The following is a 19,565-nucleotide window of genomic DNA, read 5'->3' as shown; positions in this document are numbered from 1 at the left end:
GCTACTGATGTGCATCTGCCTAAAGATGATGAAATCATTATTGTGTACATGTGGGTGTGTGCACGAGTGTGTGCGATTATACGAATGTGTGTGTGTGCTGCTATCCAATCTGGATCCCTGGACGCACACGTGCACAGGCCTCTCTCCTCCAATTCACCTCTATTACTAGCTATAATCCCATTTCACACTCTATCGATCCCCAAAACTGTTGTTCACCGGAACCAGCAGCAAACACTGGCATTTCTCCCCATCATTTCACAACCATTGTTCTTTATTACACAAAGAAGCCCCCCTTTGTCTCAGAGCAAACTCAGCCTCACTGAAATATGAATTATAAATGTATGGCTAATAAAAGAGAAGGAGGGAAAGAGAGAGAGAAGGGAAGAGAGACAGAGATAGAGAGAAGTGGTTGGTAGAAACATCAGAGAAAATGACTCCTTTACAAGAGTCTATTGATCAGTTTCTATCAAAGGGGGATGTCAGACATGAGATTACCTGGCAGTTTGAGCATTAGGTGCCGTGTGTTATAGCCCCGGGCCCTTGTACCGCTGCCAGAGGATTGTAAATAAAGCGGAGAGGAGAGAGCAAGAGGGGAGTGTGTTGGGGTGTATGTGTGTGAGTTTTAGATTCTACGTGTGTGTTAGTCTTTGTCTTTGTGAGTGCTCTATGTTGTGTGCATGCATTTTTTTTTCTTTCTTTTCGGTGTATTTGTGTGCATGATGGTGTGCGGGTGTGTGCCTACACCTTTTGGCTTATACCCAAAAGCAGTGTTGCAAGTCCATGAAACTTCAGAAAGAGAGAGAAAGAGTCTTGGGAGGCTTTGGGACCTCTCTCGGGAGCACCTTAGCCCACTACGAATCCCCCAACAAAGCCAAAGGAAGCCCCTATGAAGCCTTATGAAGCTTTTATGGGGGCCAGGCAGGGCCCAGCCTAGCCCCATCTACTGATTCAGGGTTAGCTGGGTTTTCATCCTTCTCATGTTAAAGGTTAGCTGAGAGAGTAGGGTAATCTGACTGCAGATCAGTGATTATAGGCTGATGCTGTATGATGGGCTTTGAAGCTTGTATGAAGGCGCTGAGAGAGGCAGATGGAGGGAGAGTTAGATTATGGACTAATGTCATACCTTAAGTTGTGAATCCAGTATAAAAGGGTCAAGAAAGTGAGAGAGTGGCTGCCCAAGATCTAAGATTGTGGACTTGTGTCAAAACATGAATCCACAGAAAACAGGTTGGAAATGACTCAGACTTAGTGTGTGGACTCTGGTTTACCTTTAACTAAGTACTAGAAATCCAGAATCCTTGACATATCCTCATGTAATGTGGAACATTTTGGTAGTATTTTGTCATCCGTCCCTACTGGGCTATACCTTTAGTGTGTTTGTGTAAAGCAACAAACCGCTGTATTTCTACATGTGCACTTACTCTCTATCTTTGTGTGTCTTTCTGTTTTAATGTTAAAGTCCAGATATTCTAAGTCATAGAGCAAGCTGTCTGCATTTTTGCTTAAATTCTGTGTGTATATGTGTGTGAGCACCTCTGCCCGTGTGCGTTTGGGTGCAAATTGAAGTGTTTGTGTAATCGGTCAGTCTATGCGGCTAATTGCTCTCTCTGTGGCCTCCCCTGGTGGGAGGTGTCACTGAGGTCACCTCAAACTAATGCCTTGAATGCGAATTTGATCCATGTCTCAAGTTTTCACATCTCTGCTTTATTGATTATTGAGATACGTAGCAAACTTTCACCTTGAGGTTCAGTAAAATAGCCAAGGTAGGGCACATACACACAAATAAAGTGTTTGTGCATCGTTAAATATTTAGCAATTCCAGTTGCTGCTTCAATTTTCCTAGGGCTTCAGTTTAAACAGTTTGGATGCTGCAAAACCATAAATTAATCATGGTTTCATTACATGTAGATTTTCTTTTCTGTATTCCTTCCCTTCTGGTATTGGTTTTTAGTTTCCCCCTATTCAGTCTGTCCAACCACTACCATCACAGCGTGGTGTATATCCCTAAAAGCATTACAGCAATACACTTAACATTTCTCTATTTCTATTTCACACACTCAAGTACACATGCATGCTCAGAAAGTCAAGGTCTGTCCTGTAAATATTCAATACACACGCACACACACATACACACATACACACACACACACACACACACACACACATTCACACACAAACTCAGGAGTGCAGACACCTCTACATATTCAGTGCACACCTTCTCAATATTCACTAGCCCTGGCCACCGATGGCTGACAGTTTATGTTATATTCAATGAATACTGAATTTAGTGAAAAGGTTTTAAGAGCTATGAAGAAACATTGACTCACAAAACAGTATACAGAACAAGAAAAGAGGGGGGGAAACAAATTCTAAATTTTAAATTCAACGTGAAAAGGGCCAGCAAAGCAAACCTAACCAAGAAACCTGACCAGTGGTTTATTATGCATCCGCTCAATGTGCTAAACTACTAAGTGTAGGACAATGGGGTTTTATTGCATGTAGACGGAGTAGACGGCTGAAAAGGCAATGTGATTGAAGGGCTGCAGTCAGCAGTATGAGCTCAAATAGCCTGTTCAAGGTAAAGAGTGCCATCTATTGATGAATTTGGGGATCGCTTCTTTTGTCTCTCAACAAAAGGACTGCTGCCCCGTCTTAGTGTAAGCAGTGCAGTACGTTTATTCCTTCCTTCTCTGCCCCTGAAAGGCATTCAGTGCCTCTTCTGTGGTGGAGTTCTTTGCTTTTCTTTGGAGGTGACTCGCAGTTCATATTTTCCCACTCATGCTGAACTTGAACAGAATCAATAATCACCTCTGTGTATGCATGTTTTGTAAATCATTCTATTAACCTTGGCCTACCGGAGGATGTGAAGTACTGTGTAAACCTTATATTTACATGTATATTGCTTTCTTTCTTTTACTACAATGAAAAACAAAATACACTCAGCTTCAAGCGCTAACTCTGATAATTTTAATAATGGCTCAAATGGAAAATCCCCTCAAAAAAAAAAAAAAGAATGTATTTTTTTTTATTTAAATTTGACCCACTCTATAATGAACCTTACCCAAGAGTGTCTAAAGTGAACTGTTGCTTTTTATCTCACACTTTCTTTTTCTGTCTTTCCCTTCTCTCTCTCTCTCTCTCTCTCTCTCTCTCTCTCTCTCTGCTGCTCAGTGGAGGAGTTGGCAGCCCGTACAGAGGAGGCGAGGCGGATGGAGGGGTGCCTGAATAAGGGAAAGCTAGCAGAGGAGAAAATGAGGTAAGAAGAGAGAGAGAAAGAGAGGGAAAGAAGCTTCCCCTGTTATCCCATTTCCCATTGTCCCCTGTGTACGCTCAGTAATCAAAAACATTTAGATTTTTTACGTGCGGCGTACAGTAGGCTGTTTAACTCAACATGTGTTCAACAGATCAGCCCTGAGCTTTAAAACGTATATCGTTCAACAGAGACTACAAGGCAAGACACTGAACTTTTTGCTCTATCATTTCTTAAAACTGGAATATATCCATCGTGCCTAGTTATGGTAAATGCCACGTTCTGTTGGTATGTTGTTTTTTTTTCTCTTCTCAAAATACAGTGATAGAAATACCGTAAGAACTTATTGATGAGACAGTTTAGGTAAGCAGATGTTAGGTCGTGGAGTTCAGAGTTCAGGGGCGAGACCTCTGGTTGACCCCTGTGTGTCACCAGAGCTGCGGTGATGACATCAGCAAGCATGTATCACCCAGCAGAGTGCGTGTTTGTGTGTGTCTGTTTGTGCGCACATAGTTGTGGTTGTGGCTTTGGCTTTGACATGACCTCACTGCAACGGTCTCCGGCTCAGGGAGTTTCTTGGTTAAGTTGAGCTATGGAACATTTTCATCGTCAACCGACAATTTAAAACTCGGCATGGAGACTTTATAGGTTACATTCAGAATTATTACCTTTTATTACATTTAAACCAATTTTAGGTATGGAACGGTAAAACAATCGCTGTGTCTGCATATTACATCTATTTGCAAAATCACGCTGTTTACTGTTAACCCAGTATTATCTAATAACTGCAAAGACATGAAAGGTTTTTAAGCAACAACACCACGCTGATGGCTTCCATCTGTGCTGTGGGAAATCCCCTCCTTTCTCCACAGGATGCCTCTTCTCTTTCTTTCCTTTTTCTCTCCTACTCTGTTCATCCTATCATGTGTTTTCTCCACGGACCAATCTATCAGACATTTTCTTTCCTTTTTGTTTTGGCTGCTCTGCTTCTGCTTCAGCTTTTACTACCGCTCAGTTACTCTATTATTATCAGCTTTAAGTTTATAGCTGAAACCTGTAGTTGATGTGTTGAGACTCTGAAAATTTGTCTATTATAATTTATTTGGATATTATATTTTACAATAAATAGATTTAATGCTTTAATAATCATTTTGGAACTGTATCTGCAGGGTATCCTGGTGGGCTCGTGGTCTAAGATGCTCATCAGTGGCCATATAATAAAACATTCCCAGCTTGTTTCCAGCTGAGGATCTTTGTTGCATATTATTCCCATCTCTCTCTGCCTTCCCTTCTCATTAGCCCCCACAAAATACTTAAAATATAATTAGGTTTTAGGCATTTAATAGACAAAATGTTTTATTTTTTTCTGTTATTCTCTCTCTCTCTCTCTCTCTCTCTTTTTTTTTTTTACACAAGTAAATAATTTAACACAAACGCCAGTAATAAAAAAAAAAAAACAAAAAAAAAACTAATGGTCAGATTCTGAGTTTGTGGTCTTTCCCTGCATACTTCGTTTTTTAACTGTAAAATCTATAATGTACTAACCTCAGTTCATTGTCCTAAAACTTCTGCTTGTTCAAGGCTCAAATATTTTTACTATTCATAAACTTGCAATTTCTCAATTTTACATTTTCCATTAGAGGTATAGGTCAACAGTGGGGGTGGTTTGTTTTGCTCTGTGTGTGTGTGTGTTTGTGAAGGGGTTGGAGGGGATGTTGAGGCTCACTGAGCGGCCGAAGCGAGGCTGTGGAGGGAGGTTTGTGGAAATGGTAATCATTTGTCGTATTGATCCTGCTGTAGCCAGGGCAGCCGGCGCACACATACTCACCCGCACACATGTACGCACACACTCGCAGACACTAACTGACTCACATACACACAGACGCACAGTTGCGTGGCAGGAATAGACCCCTTCATATTGATCCCCTTCACATTCCCTTAGCTGGGCTGCCACACACACTCACACATTCATACACACACATACTTATACTTTCTGGTCCCACATTAACCAGTCCCACACATTTAGATTTTCTAGAAATTGATAGAATTAAATACTTAAATGTGTTTGTAATAATACTAAAGCATGTCAAAGGCATTTTATAATTAATGATTGAAATAAACAGACACTTTTACAATAAATGTAACCTTATTTTGGTATGATAATTTCTGTTTGTGTGTTTAGGTCAGTGGTCTTGAGGTTGGACATGGAGGTGGCAGAGATCAGGAAGAATCTTCAGCAGACTGTCAATCAGCAACTCAAGGCAGAGAGAGACAAACAGGATGCGCAGGACCAGGTAAATAAATGCACAGCAGAACTGAGTGACATATAGCCTTGGCACATGATTCCAAGTGTCTGTCTAAACTGGGGAGGTGCACTGTGCAGAAGGGATGGGAATCATAGACAGTCACAGTATGATACTATCATGATATGTGGCTTGCGATAACAGTGATATTGTGATAAAGCAATCCTCCTGATACGTTGTAAGACAATCATCTGCTGTATTAAACTATGTCTGTGTAACAATTCAATTCAGCTTTATTTATAGAGCACATTTCATGCATGGCAGACTCGATGTGCTTCACTACAGGTATATAACATAAAAACATTAAAAAAAAAAAATTCAGTTGGATATGAAAACAAATAACAGTAAAATAAACAGTAGAAGAAGGGAATGGATTAATGTCCTGGGCATCCCCCGTCCTTAGACCCTCCTTCTCAGCAAAGAAAAGCTCCAAAAACCCAGTGGGAAAAGAGAAACCTCAGGGAGAACCACGGTGAAGGAGAGATCCACTCCCATGGACGGACAGACTATAGATGCACCAGGACTAATGGACGTCCATTTGTGGATGTAGTTCCAGTCTGTAAAGATGCAATAGGATGGGGGCACATGGGGGGGTCCGTCTAGTCAGATGAGACAGGTGAGGGTGAGAAGGTCTTAACTAAAGGGGAAAATAAATGCTTTAACAACGCAAAAAGCAAGAATTTATTGTTTTTAGTCAGTGTCAATTTTAAGAAAAATGACAAATGAAATGAAACAAAGTAAATTCATTGGTTAATACATTTACACACACACACACACTGACCACAACTTCATATTCATATATGCCATGAGATTTAATAAAAATAGCAATATTTGGTGTAAGTGTGTTGATTATGTACAAGTATAACAAGAGGTAGTAAAACAGTATATTCATGTATCGATATTTTCTCCTTTATCATGTGAAATAATTCATGGAAACCCAAATGCAGCTATCCCAGCATAACTTACTGTTATGTAAATCTAATTATGTAATATGAAGTGGAATTAATTTTCACTTGATCTTAGAACCAAATCTGCTCTAATTCATCTCCAAACAGAAACACAGACGTATGTTAAGACATGTTGTTCTCCTCTGTTCTCCTCTCCTCCAAGGTCTTCCTCACCTCTCCTTCCCTCCTCCCCCCCTACCTTTTTGATGATTAGTGGCATATATCCGGTGCTAGAGCCCGGATTATCTTGTCCAAGAGAGGGAGGGGTGTATGCAGGACCTAAACCTGGCAAGGTGATTTGGAGCGTTAATTCCTGGGTGTAATATTCCCTGATATTCCCTAATGTTCTGGCTGGGAGCGGGGGGGAACCTCAGGGGAGAGTGGTTGTCAGAGCTGAGCTGCCGCTGTACAAAGGCAGAATGGATAATTAGGGGTAAAGCCAGGATGGGAAAGTGATGTTCATTTAGATTCGACAAACTTTGAATTCTGTCTTAAGCTTCAGTGCACTGTGGTGCTCTCTCGGATCTTGATTTTGCATTTTGTTCAATTCCTTCTTTAAAGTTGTTCCTTTTCTTTTTGCCCTTTATGCTTCTGTCTTTTTCTTCCTTTCTCCTGTTTCCTTTTCACTTCTGTGCTCTTTTTCTCATTCTTTCCTCCACATATATGTGTCCTTCTCTTTCACTTGCTCTCCCTCACCTTACTTTTGTCTTTTTTTTTTTTTTTTGCAAAGCTGACCTTGTGAATAATGCAGCCTGCATAGAACAGCTCACTTTTTTTCTCTCAGCATTAGTCCACCACTTTTTGACAACAGTGAATACCCATGGCCAGCAGACACTGCAGACACTGACTTTAGCTGGTTAGGTAGCCAAGTAGCCAAACTGGGGCTTTCAGAGAGACTTCATCATCTATTTTTCAACTGTGGAACTGTGCTTTCATCTTTGCCAGACCCTCTTGTCTGAGTTGTACATTTTATGATCAAACACATTGCGTGGCATGTCAGAGTTAGTCTGGATCTGTCAAAATGGAGTCATGTATGAAGAGGACATGATGATAGCAACTAGGGTATGAATTAAAGTAAAGGCCTGGTTCTTTTGTAATGGCAGCAACAATCTGGGCTCACTTATGATTCCTTTTACATTTTTACCACATGCAGAAAGACTCATCTGTATTTTTTATTGTCTGTCTGGCAAATAGTGTGAGAATGTATGGATGTATAGTTTCTGTATTTGTATGTCCGGTTCCTGCATTCAACACAATTCCTTGCATTTCCCTTTTGCATTCTTGCTGTCTTCCATCATCTCAACAACAGATGAGCTTTTCAATGAATTTGACTCCAAACAGTGTTTAAACACCAGTGTGATGGCCGTTCTGACTATGACTCCTTCATTAGGTCCCAATCTCTGTTATTGACCAGCAGAAGATGAATTATCCTCTGGTGAAAAAAATCAAAGGGTTTGAAATGGTAAATGGTACACTACAGTGGCCTATAGAGGAAATCTATATTACAAATTGCCTCGGTGCACAGTAGCTGAACCTCAGATAGCTCTGTCTGTCTCTGTGTGTATGTCTTTGTATGAACAGTGTGTGCGTGAGAGTGGGATGTGTGACACATACAGTGATATTTGTGTTTTCTTGAATCTGTTTAGTGTCTCTTTTCCGCCCTGGAAAAAGATAATATGTATGTTTGCTGCTGACAATTTTGTGCTTGCATGTTATAACACACACACACACACACACACACACACACACCGCTTAGTCCTGTCCCTCTGCATGAGTCCAGTTCAAATACAAACCGTGGTAAACATGAGGCATGTTTTTTGTGACTTCTGCTTCAAACACACCCTAACTGATCAGATCTGCTCCCTCTCTCTTCTTCTTGCACACTTGCTCTCTCTCTCTCTCTACTGCACACACAATCATAGTCATTAATGTGTTTACTTTAACTTCTTTTAGCATGCAGTGAAAGATTTCAAACAGTTCTAATGAGAATTCGCGGTGAAGTTTTTCACATAGCCAAACTTTATGAGCATGTGTTGGTGCTTATTAACTTTTCTTAGTTGCCCAAATCTTTTGTAACTATTGATCTCATCCTTTAGAAATACAATTAGACAGTGACTTCTAATCTGGGTCGGTGCTGTGGTGGTATGGAGATTAAAGATACAAGTCTGGTTCCTGCTGAAGTATCCTTGAGCAAGACACTGGACCACATACTGCTCCAAAACATGTACTATTTTATTCAGTGTCCTGTTTTATTCAGCACAGTATCTGGTAAAGGGTAAGAAAGAAAAAAACTGTAAAAACTTTATTTTTCCAGGTTCTCCTCTCCATATTGACTCCAGCAGTGAAGCACAATGATCCGTCTTTTACCTAATGTTACTTTTATCTCTTCTGGGTTCCACTTATAAGTGTTTGTTTTTAATTGTGTGAACATGAATTAAACATGGAAGTGTGGGTTGACACTAGTGCAGTGTAGTATTTTCTACTTTAAGTGATGCTAGGGTGAGTTGATCTCAGGGAAGGCTGTGTCTGTCCATTGATCTCAATCATTATACCTGATAGAAGCCTCAAGTCCGGCCTAATTAGCTGAGAATGACCGTAACTAGATTCTCATTTTTACACACACTCACAGGTTTGATGAGGGAGAAATGAGCATGGACAAATGAAGCTCATTTGTTAAGTTGATGAATAAAGAGAAGAGGTCCAATTGTCTGACTGTTTAACCATAGAATGGACTTATATTTGTTCGGTCTGTGTGCATATGTGTATGTTCAGGCATGTGTGTCCCATTGTCATCGTGCACAGCTCATTAAGCCGTATGCTGAACTCCATTTCAGAGATGGGACAGAGTCAAACAGGCTGCCTGTCCGTTGTTTGCACTTCTTTCAACTGAAGCTGCATTTCTGCAATTTCTTTTTCTTTTTTTAACATAAATTAGGTGTTTTTTTAAATGTGAAAATATTTGCATCTGCAAAATATGTTAATGTTTGCTGCTGCAGAAGTAAGAGGTGTAGTACATGTATCAGTAAAGCACTGTAAAACCTTTCAACCATGATGAAAGTAGGGAGATAAATGGAAATAACTGAGCAAAATTGGGAAGAAAATTTACCTGATGTTGAGAGTTCCTACTTATTTTTGTGAATAGTTCAGATAAATCGATGGCTTAAGGAAACCTGTTGTTCTTCAAGTGCTGAAAAATTTGTCTTTATAACTTTATTACATTTTTGGCTTTTTTAATACAATGTCAGGGCAAATTCATATCAATTTGACAAAGTTTACAGTTTAAAGTTTACACACTTAACTTTTAAAAACGTGTTTGTCTCTGACCTTGGTAAAAGTGTACAGCACTTGAGAAAAAATAGTCTTTACAAATCACACACGCCACTCATTTAACAGAGCGAAATTCATAACAGTAAGTAAAATACTGTCATTGTAACTATTCAAGGTAAAGTTTTAATCACGTAAGCTGCCCTCTTAGCAGATTTCAAAAGAGCTTTGTAAAAATCATCCCATTGAAGATCCTTTTGGAAATCTTTGAGCTAAGGGAGAAAGACTTGTTAGCTCAAAGCAACATGATCAATGGTAGCAAAAAGAGAAAGCTTTTAGAGCTAGCAAAAATTTTCAGTAAAAATCACGGAATGCATCTCATAAACGTTTCTATCCCAGAAAATCTTTAATGCAGAGCCACAATACTAATAATAACCATTAGCCACTGTTTGCAATTGCAGAATTTCAGGTGATACAAAAACATTTGGCATATTTAGCTGTAGACAAGTAATGTTGTACTTCAGATTAACTTGTATTTTCAATGCGAACATCACCTCACCTACATTAAGAAGTTGTTGAAAAGTTCACTATTAAAGAAGGAATACTTGACACACAACACAACTATGTGCTTACAATTAACTTACAAATGTTAGAATTTCATGGAAAATACAGAAATAACACCAAATTAAAATAACTGTCACTGCATGAAGTTCATTTGGATGTTTTTCTCCGATACAGCAGCAACATTGTTTATTTTAAACTTTTTTTTTATTTAACACGACAGTCAAACTTGTGCTCTTGCAAGAACTTTGACTGTATAAAATAAGGGATACAGTCTATGTTTAGTCAGTTATATCAAAAGGATACCTAATAGACGGACAAATTTTGTCTGGCTGGAAAGTGGTCAAGAAACTTAGTTATGTCGTCGTGCTCATGCAGGCTAGATGCAAGATAGGGGACTTCAATAATGGCAGCTACTGATAAACAACCCAGCAGCATGCGTAGGAGAGTATGTGATGAAAGGACTCGAGAAAAGGAGTCAGGCCATGCAGCAGCAGACGAAGGTAATTAAAGAAGCCATCATCAGCATCATTAATATGCTAGATCTGCTGTGGCCCACTGACTAGTCTAATGGAGAACATGTCATCATCGTCACCATTAGGGAGAGTGGGACACACACAAACACACACGCACACAGTTTTAATGTTGGGTCACGCCATGATTATCACCATTAAGCCTAGAGTGAGAAGACCTGCTTTGGAAACCTCATTCTCTGCAAGCATCGTCCACGCACATGCACACATACAGTACACAGACACGCACACGCTTATAGATCTTTAATTCAGACCCTGTGAGTGATAAGTATGCATATTTAAGTGATGTCAGGCCTGTTGAGTCTTTTAATTAGACAGAATGAATGAATGTTTTATAAAAACGTGTTTAACAATAAATGTGTTCATTAATTTGATGAGAGGATGTGCTCTGATGGGCTGAGTGCAACAGAGTAATGGTTCATATCAGCTCTTCCAGTTTGATGATGATGATGATGATGGCAACAACGGGGCTATCTGTTTTTTCATTTTTTCCTCATCTTTATGTTCTTCAATCTGCCCAGAAAAGTGAACTTTGAATTATATTTATCCCATGACCTTGGACAAGTTGCTCTGTTTTAGTGACAAAGTACAGTTAATGTGCAATGTGATGCCTGTCCACAGCCCCATGGAGAATAGAAACGATGGAAAATCCATTACCTGCTAAAGTCCTCTTTTTTTTTCTCTCTCTCTCTTTGAAGGTAGGCTGTGTTTTTTGTCATGAAAGTTCATTTAGATGTATAAGGTCTGAGCTAATCTAAAGTGTGGGCCGTACAATCTCTGCCTTATTTGATTGAATAAACCATCGAAATGATCAGTTCTGTTGTTGCAGCTGTAAATACTCAAGACTCTTTACGCTGTAGTCAACTCATATTTTCTAGCATAAAACAGAAAGGACCGGTAGTATCACCGAACTTGGTTTTGAGTGTATCCCAAATGCATTTTCGTTGCCCCTTTTAGCCCCCCATCATCTGCTAAAATATTTGTGCTACAAAACCAATCTAAATGTTAAGCAGGTATGCTACTTTACCCACTCCCCCTGCTTGCATTCACACCCTCTTGTCCTTTTACCTTTTTTTTTTTTTAAATGTCCCTCCCTGTCTCTCTTGCTTACCCCCCTCCCCCTTTCTCACACACCCTTTCACTGCCTCCCTTGACACTGGTGGAAACAGAGTGATGGTGTGTAATTTAGTCCTAATCACAACATCAGACTAGCGCTGCGATTTACATCCCTCCACCAGCCGAGCCAGTCAGACAGTCAGGAGGGAGATGTTAATGTGAGACCACAGGTAATTACTGTCATTACAGCACGCCACAGATCCTGCCGGTGCGTGCTTATGTGTGTGTGTCCCTGTGTAGATGGAGGTGTGTGTGTGTGCAGATGCATTGTTGGTTTTTCTGTTTGAGCTTCTGATTGGTATGATTTTATGTTTTTGTGTGTGCAAATATATTTAATATTGGACTTTTAATGTGTGGTTTTTACCAGTAAATTTACAACAGAGGATACTTCACCAGAAGGAAAACAGAAATGATTTCACAAACAACATGGGATTCGCAATATTTATTTCAATGTTGAGAAATATAATTACAATTGATGCCCAGACTCACTTAACCCTTGCTTTATTTAATTTATTGTCTTCACAGTTCTTCTTGATTGCTTTATTTGTTGAAATGCAATCCTGCCTTATTCCAAATGTAATTAAAAGTCAAATTGCTCACGATGTTATTCTATTTCAATTATTGATTATGTGTCGCTACCATCTTCAAAATTCCTTTCACATTTAGTGGAGGTGCAACTCCCCAAGTTATACACATACTTATTCACTCTGCAAACATTCAACAGAATCTAAATATTTTTGATTTATATGTATAGATTTATTTATTTATTTTTCATATCTGACTGTTGTAGCAGGTGTTTGGAAAAGTTTGCAGCCAAAAAGGACCCATTTAATTTGTCCATTAGACAGCCCAGAGCTTATGTGGTGCAATCATTTCCATCTTTCCAATCTGCCAACCTTAGGTAACTAAAAGCCCTTATTTTCACATTTCATTTTAAGGTGATGGACAAGCAGAAGCCCTCTTATGTGATCAGTATTGAACCATTAAGTTAGGAAATAAGAAATTTTAGTTTTTCAGTTCTGTTGGGTCACAAATTATCACCACACATAACTACATAACATAGTACATTTTAACCCCATCTCTGCATCAGCAGAATCAACAGTCTTATTATCTCTGTGCTACATTGACTCTAGATGCAGATAAACAGAAAAAATATATATACCAGTCAAAATACACACGCCAGCCTGCACACTCATGCACACGAAACATAATTTATCTCCGACAGCAGTTGATATTTTTACATTTCAGGTTAATCATATGACATTTTGGGATGCTTAAATCATGCCCCACATATTGGAAACTTTTTTAAACGTTTACCCAAGTCTTTGTAGGTAGATGCCACAGTATATCAAGGTGTTACCATGGTGATAAGAATAATGTGTCAGGGTCCCAAGAGTTTAGGCCTGGAAAGGTCCTGGTGATAAGCAGAATGAAAAAGTCAGCAGTTTGGCCAGTGCCATCCCATCTCAGTTTCCACTGCACACCCACCTTCCCTCCCTCCAATCTCAGCTTCTGTCTGTTTCTTCTCTGCCCCATCCTCCATCTTTTCTCCTTTGCACCTGTTTAACCCCCCCACCCCTCCCTAACTATTTATATCTATGTCCCTAAATGCCATCTCTTCCATCCCCTATTATTCTCCATTTACCTAATTTTTCTCACGTTTTGCTATTATGCTCTATTTATGACATTCATTTTCACCCTTTCTTTGCTCCCTATTAGAGCCTCACTTATCTCATTTTAACCTTCTTTTATTTCACACCTATGACACCTCCCAACGCATATTTATATATAATGTGTGAGTGTGTGTTTTAAAATAGACTTACAACATGCAAATGGGTGGAGCCAGTTTAATTTTTCCCAAACCAAAGTGGTCACTTCATGAAAATCTGCAAATTCTTTGTATATTTTATTGCAATAATCCTTAATAGGTTCAGTGGTTAGGCTAAATAGCCAATAGGAGTGAATGTGAGAGTGAATAGTTGTTTATTGGTATTATGTCTGTTCTGTGTTTGTTTGTCTTCAACTATTACAGAAAATTAATGGATGAAAATATCAGTTCTTCTGAATAAATACATGTGGGGAAATTAATTCAGGTTAAAACTTCCATGCTTTTATTTTGGATGCATATTGCAGGTGGAGTCACTACGATCAGAGCTAGAAGGGACGCGGTCTGACAATGCAAACCTTCGTCGTGAGAGTCAGCTGGTCATGACTAATGTCAACCGGTGGATCACTGAACAAAAGTATGAACATTTATAGTGATTTTTTCATCATTTTCAAGTGTAAACAGCTGCTGCTGAACAAAAGCATCTACTGATATAAAATGTTTAATAACTCTTGAATCACAAATTCTATCAATACATTAAAATAATTCAAGTAAAATGCAGTTCCTCAGCTTTTCATTTGCATCAGATATGACCCATTTGGCCGTTCAGAGGCTCTGTTGTAAACATGGAAACATTGTCATCTACTGCAACATTGATTCACCAATAAAACCCATGTAGTTTGACAAATGACAGTGGTTGTAGACGCTTGGTTTTATGTTCAGTTAATGACATATTTTGCTGAAAAAAAGTCAGTTTTGCTTCAGTTTTCTCTGTTTTGATACAGCAAACTTTGAATTTATTCTGAGCTTTTATGAACGTCTACATGTTCAGTGAATTAAGTACAGGAAAATTCCTGCCTTTCACTGAAAAATGTAAAATTCAGAAGAAAATATTATAATATATAGGGATAAATTACTTAGGAAATGTTAAATGAAGAGAAAAATTTATTTCAATGTTGCTCCAAAAAGGTCTTAAAGGGTTAAAGCTTTACTTAATCACAGATGTCCACATGCTGATTAATGAAGGCCTTGCCCGTTATAATATTTAGTTTGATGTGTTTCAGAGCTTCCAATGAGACTCTGACTGCCCAGATGAAGGCCCAAAATAAGGCGCTGCTTATCATCTCTGAGGAGAAAGAGTGAGTATTCATTTGAAAGTGGGATATTTTTGATGCAATCAAACTGTGCCTTAACCCTGATCAGTGCATGAGTTCACTAAAGATGGGGAATAAGACAACTCAGGTTACTACAACACATGCAATACCTGTCACTTGTGGTGCATTATTGAATATAAAAGCATTTAAGTTTTAAATTGTCTGTTTCTGTGTTCAAGCGATTCAGATGGACTCTGATATACTGGCACGTTACATGACTACTGCATCATCATAGACACGAACACACAGGCACGGATGTGACATATTCCTCTTTCCAGAGATCAAAGTGGTCGTGCCTTGTTCTGTCGTCCCACCCCCTGCAGCGCCACAACTCCTTCAGCTCCGCCCATTGGCACCACATTCACCTCTGCTTGCTTGCTTCTTTCTTTTTTTTCTGAACTTGCACTAAATGCTGATACATGTTTGTTATTCCAATCCAGTCCAATTCAACTTTATTTATAAAGCACTTTAAAACAACCACAGTAGACCAGAGTACTGCACAGAAGAATAAAAGCACAATAAAAATTAATAAAAGCATTAAAAAACATTAAAATCAAATACGTAACACAAGTTAGAATATAAAAACAGAAACAAAATGTCAACATTGCAAGAGTGTTAAAAGGCCAAGAAGAACAGGTGGGTTTTAAGAAGAGATTTAAAAACAGGCAAGGAGGAGGCCTGTCTGATATGCAGAGGCAGCTTGTTCCACAGTCTGGGACCAGCAGCAAAAGGCCTTTGTTTTGGTTTGTTGACCTGCAGTTTCACTCACCTGGACTGACATAAACTCTTTTGATGCCTCCTCCACACTTAGCTAATTTTATCAGTACAGTAGTAAAATAAGCTTGTCTGTAAGGAATATGAAACATGGTGGTATAGCAAAAAACTGGAATAAATAGCCACAAGGCGAAGTGAAAAATGACAACGGACATATAGCATTTCATTATAATGGATCGTGATATGTGTATGTCTTTGTGTGTCACAGATAATGTTTGAATTGCTAGTTACAGCCTGCTCTAAAAACCGAGAAAACGCAAACACCATTGCTGTTGTGTGGCAGTATATTTTGTCAGGCCTGTTAACAACACTCCCTTGATGATAATAGGTGTCTGTCTTTGTCTATCTCTGCCTCTCTATGTATATTTCTCTGTTTAACTGTGTTTCCACATCTCCTTCGCTTTGTCAGACATCTTCAGGAGGCTAATGACACAATGAAGCTGGAGGTAAAGAGACTGAAAGAAGTGGCAGATGAGAAGGAGAGAGACATGGAACGCTTCAAGGTGAACAAGTGCAGAGAGGAAAAGCAATGAGCTACAAATATGAAGAGACAAAAGAAAGTAGATCACAAACAGGTTTGTCTTTCATTTTCAAATTATTTGCAGGCCCAGATCCGAGAACAGGGCAGTCGGCAAGATGGGAGAACGTGAGTCTTGTATGTGTGTGATCGTGTGTGATTATACATATAAGCGCATACATTTATTTGCGTCTACCAGCTGAACAGAGTTTAGCATTCACATCCAACAAAAGCATTGCCCACCATGTTTCGCTCTTTCACACACAATCTAGCCCGAACAAAGCTGATGATGATAATAACAGCAGGAGTGCCAAGTTGTGAATGAAACACCCCATGGGCTTAGCCACCTGTGTGCACGCCAGTGTGAGTGTGTGTGTGCATGTTATGTCTCTTCTTCAATCTGAATGCGTTATTCATGCTGAGCCTTTAACAATGATTACACTCCAATCAAGGGCCCATCCTCTCCTGCTTGCCACCCCCATGGCTGTCAAATAGCATTCATCAATAGAGAGGAGATATATTTATTATGTTCATTAAGGCAATGAAAATGAATGTGGCACAGATGGGAATGAGTGTAGGATGGAAGTGAGAAAAGAGGGTGTGTGCATGTGGAAGAGGGTGTTTGTGGGGGCACCTGCCTGTAGCAGTACTCCCCATACCCCCAAGTTGACCCCCTAAGGTCCCACTCATTAACAACTAGCCCCCACCTCCTCCCTTTTTTTTTTTTCTCCACCTCACCACATTTTGCATACATACACACACCCATGTTCACCCCTCCCCTCATGAACCACCCGGCTCTGTTTCCAAAACGGATCAGATTTGTTTTGACTGGGAAGGGCCTCCAATGCTATTCAAAGCTGTCAGTCATTTTAATGATATCATTAAGGGGCCGCGACAGAAAGATGAATCACTTTTCTTTGTCTTTCCCTCATAATTGGGAATGAGCGAGAGAGAGGGACAGAGCGAGAGAGGCAGTTCATATAGATGTATGCATAAGAGGGGTTTTGATTGAGCGAATATAATAACATGGAACGAGATAAAAACAGTGAATGAAGGCTTCTTCCATAGTGCCTTCCCATCCATTCTCGCTTTTTTTCTTTCTCCTATTTTCTTTATTATGAGGATTCTTAATTTATTTCATTTCATTATTGCAACCCCCCACCCCCTCCTCCACAAGCACACACCTACCCAAAACGCCATATGTATGAAAATCGTACATTTATAAGGCAACAGATATGTCATGATATTTTCATGGCAGCCATATACATCCAGTGTATAAATTTCATTACTGGTGGCAAAAAAGATATCTGCACAGTGTCTCTCCAATGTCACTATCACTGACAGCAATCAAGACGGCGTGAAGGTTTTGTCATTAGATATGCCTTTATTAAAGAAATTTATTATGATTACATGGCTTGCTGAGCCAAGGCAGTCAGAGTGTCATGGCTTTACATTGTGGCTGGTATTTTGTACCAATAAAACCCACACAAAGGTGAAGGAAGGAGGAAAAGATAGGAATTTAAACTGATAAAAGAAACAGGCCTCTGTGTTATTTCAATTTGGGAAGTTAATTTCGGTGCAAAATGTCCCACCTGTCACAATGACTTAACTTTTACTTTTCATTTTTGTAACATAAAAATGTAAATTCAAATGGGAAATTCTTTGTCCAGATGTCAGATATACAAGCTGTATATATGTTGTCAGTGACCTCCAAAGGACTCTTTACAGGTACACGACTGTGCAAAAGTTTTAGGCCACAAGTAGGTTTGTTGTTTTAGCAGGAGTAGAATGATATAATGGTATAAAGTACAAACGAGACACAACTGAAATATAGAACAGCATTAAAAACAAGAAAAGCAAACAAACAAACTGACTGTATTTAGTATGATCATCCTTTGTACTTAACATGTCTTGAACTTTTATGCTCACAATATAATTTTTATTGAACTAATTTCGTGTGTTACACCAGGTTTCATTCAGCACACGTCCATTTTTTCTCATTGTCTGGACTATTTTTGAACAGAGATCACATCAAATACTTCCTGATGAAGCCATGTAGTTTATATTTGGGGTTATATTATGGTTTTCAGCTTTTTAAAATGTTTTTAGCCATTTTATGTTGTCTTAATTGTATGAAAGTTGTCTTAATCGTATGTAAATTTTATACTCTGTTAGTTTATTTGTATTGTACTGATGTGCCTCTTGGTCAGGTCTCCCTTGAAAAAGAGATTTTATCTCAAGGGACTTCCGGGTTAAATAAAGGTTAAATAGAAATTGAAAAAAATTTTGTGAGTTTTTAATGCAGTGGATAATATTTCCCTTGTTGTATTTTAATAAAGAGACAGAGAAGTAGATATTTTACTATATAATAGAGAAATACAAATGATACTATTATAACTGTGTAAAAACATCATGGCGAAGGGTGGCTTATGACTTCTGTACTGTACTGTATGTTGTCCAATTTCAAGGTCACAAGATTTAAAACCTTAAATGTGATCAGCAGCAACAGTAATGGCTTCTGGGAAGTTGACGTATGCTTTAATAGCAGGCAACGTTCAGTCATGTTGCACAGTTTTCATGGAAACATACTGTAGACTAGCATTTGTCCCTGATGTCATCATTTCAAAAGTTAATGGAAAGAAAAGACTGTCAAAAGAGCTTCCAGATTTTTTTTCTTCATAATTATAATCCAGCCGCAAATTAAATTAATGATTTGGCATGAACTCCCGAAACATGAAAATATCTCTGATACAGTTTGAGAGTGTTAAAATGAGAACGCACATTGAAATGCACTCAGTAGTGGAAGCGGAGATTGATGCTGTTTGCTGCCGGCACCACTGACTCAGTGCCTGTCTGACACAACCCATCTGGGGCGCTCATTAAGCATTAGGCTTCATCAGTCGCACCACTAACGATGTGTCTCCAATTAAGAGAAGCCAGTGATCACAGCAGAGGATTTGTACAAACAGAGAACTAAAGTGACAGTGAAACAGAAAGAGGAGATAAGAAAGAGACTGTGTGAGAAGAGAGTCAAGCCTTGCATAAAATTTACAGCAATATGAGAGCAGTAAATAAGAAAGATGAGAGTGAGATTGGAGGAAAAGAGGAGCCGTGTAGTTTATTGCCTGGTTTAGAGAGCATGGCATCTTGGCTTTGACACTAATGACTGTAATTATACACACGCTGATTGGGTTAGGCCGCTAATTACACACATCCACGTTTGCGTGTAAACACAGGAACACATGTTTACACAGGCGTCATGCCAAGTGCTCAGCGCATCGCTGCCTTCTAACATCAGGAGCATAAATCTCACACAGTTGT

At 39.1% G+C, this 19,565-nt stretch overlaps 1 protein-coding gene across 1 annotated transcript in view; it reads left to right on the top strand.

Annotated features, from left to right (window-relative positions):
• Positions 1–19,565, top strand: part of LOC115410891 (early endosome antigen 1-like) — an 88,055-nt gene that overhangs the window by 62,224 nt on the left and 6,266 nt on the right. The window contains exons 23-28 of the mRNA XM_030122715.1: positions 3,172–3,256; positions 5,433–5,544; positions 14,108–14,217; positions 14,864–14,938; positions 16,137–16,230; positions 16,333–16,373. Of these exons, the coding sequence (XP_029978575.1) occupies positions 3,172–3,256; positions 5,433–5,544; positions 14,108–14,217; positions 14,864–14,938; positions 16,137–16,230; positions 16,333–16,373 (517 nt within the window). The remainder of the gene's footprint in view (positions 1–3,171; positions 3,257–5,432; positions 5,545–14,107; positions 14,218–14,863; positions 14,939–16,136; positions 16,231–16,332; positions 16,374–19,565) is intronic.

Source organism: Sphaeramia orbicularis, chromosome 20 (genome assembly GCF_902148855.1).
Source record: "Sphaeramia orbicularis chromosome 20, fSphaOr1.1, whole genome shotgun sequence".
In the NCBI taxonomy this organism is placed as follows: domain Eukaryota; kingdom Metazoa; phylum Chordata; class Actinopteri; order Kurtiformes; family Apogonidae; genus Sphaeramia; species Sphaeramia orbicularis.
The sequence above is the reverse complement of the archived record's forward strand: the minus strand, read 5'-3'. Positions and strand labels throughout refer to the sequence as shown.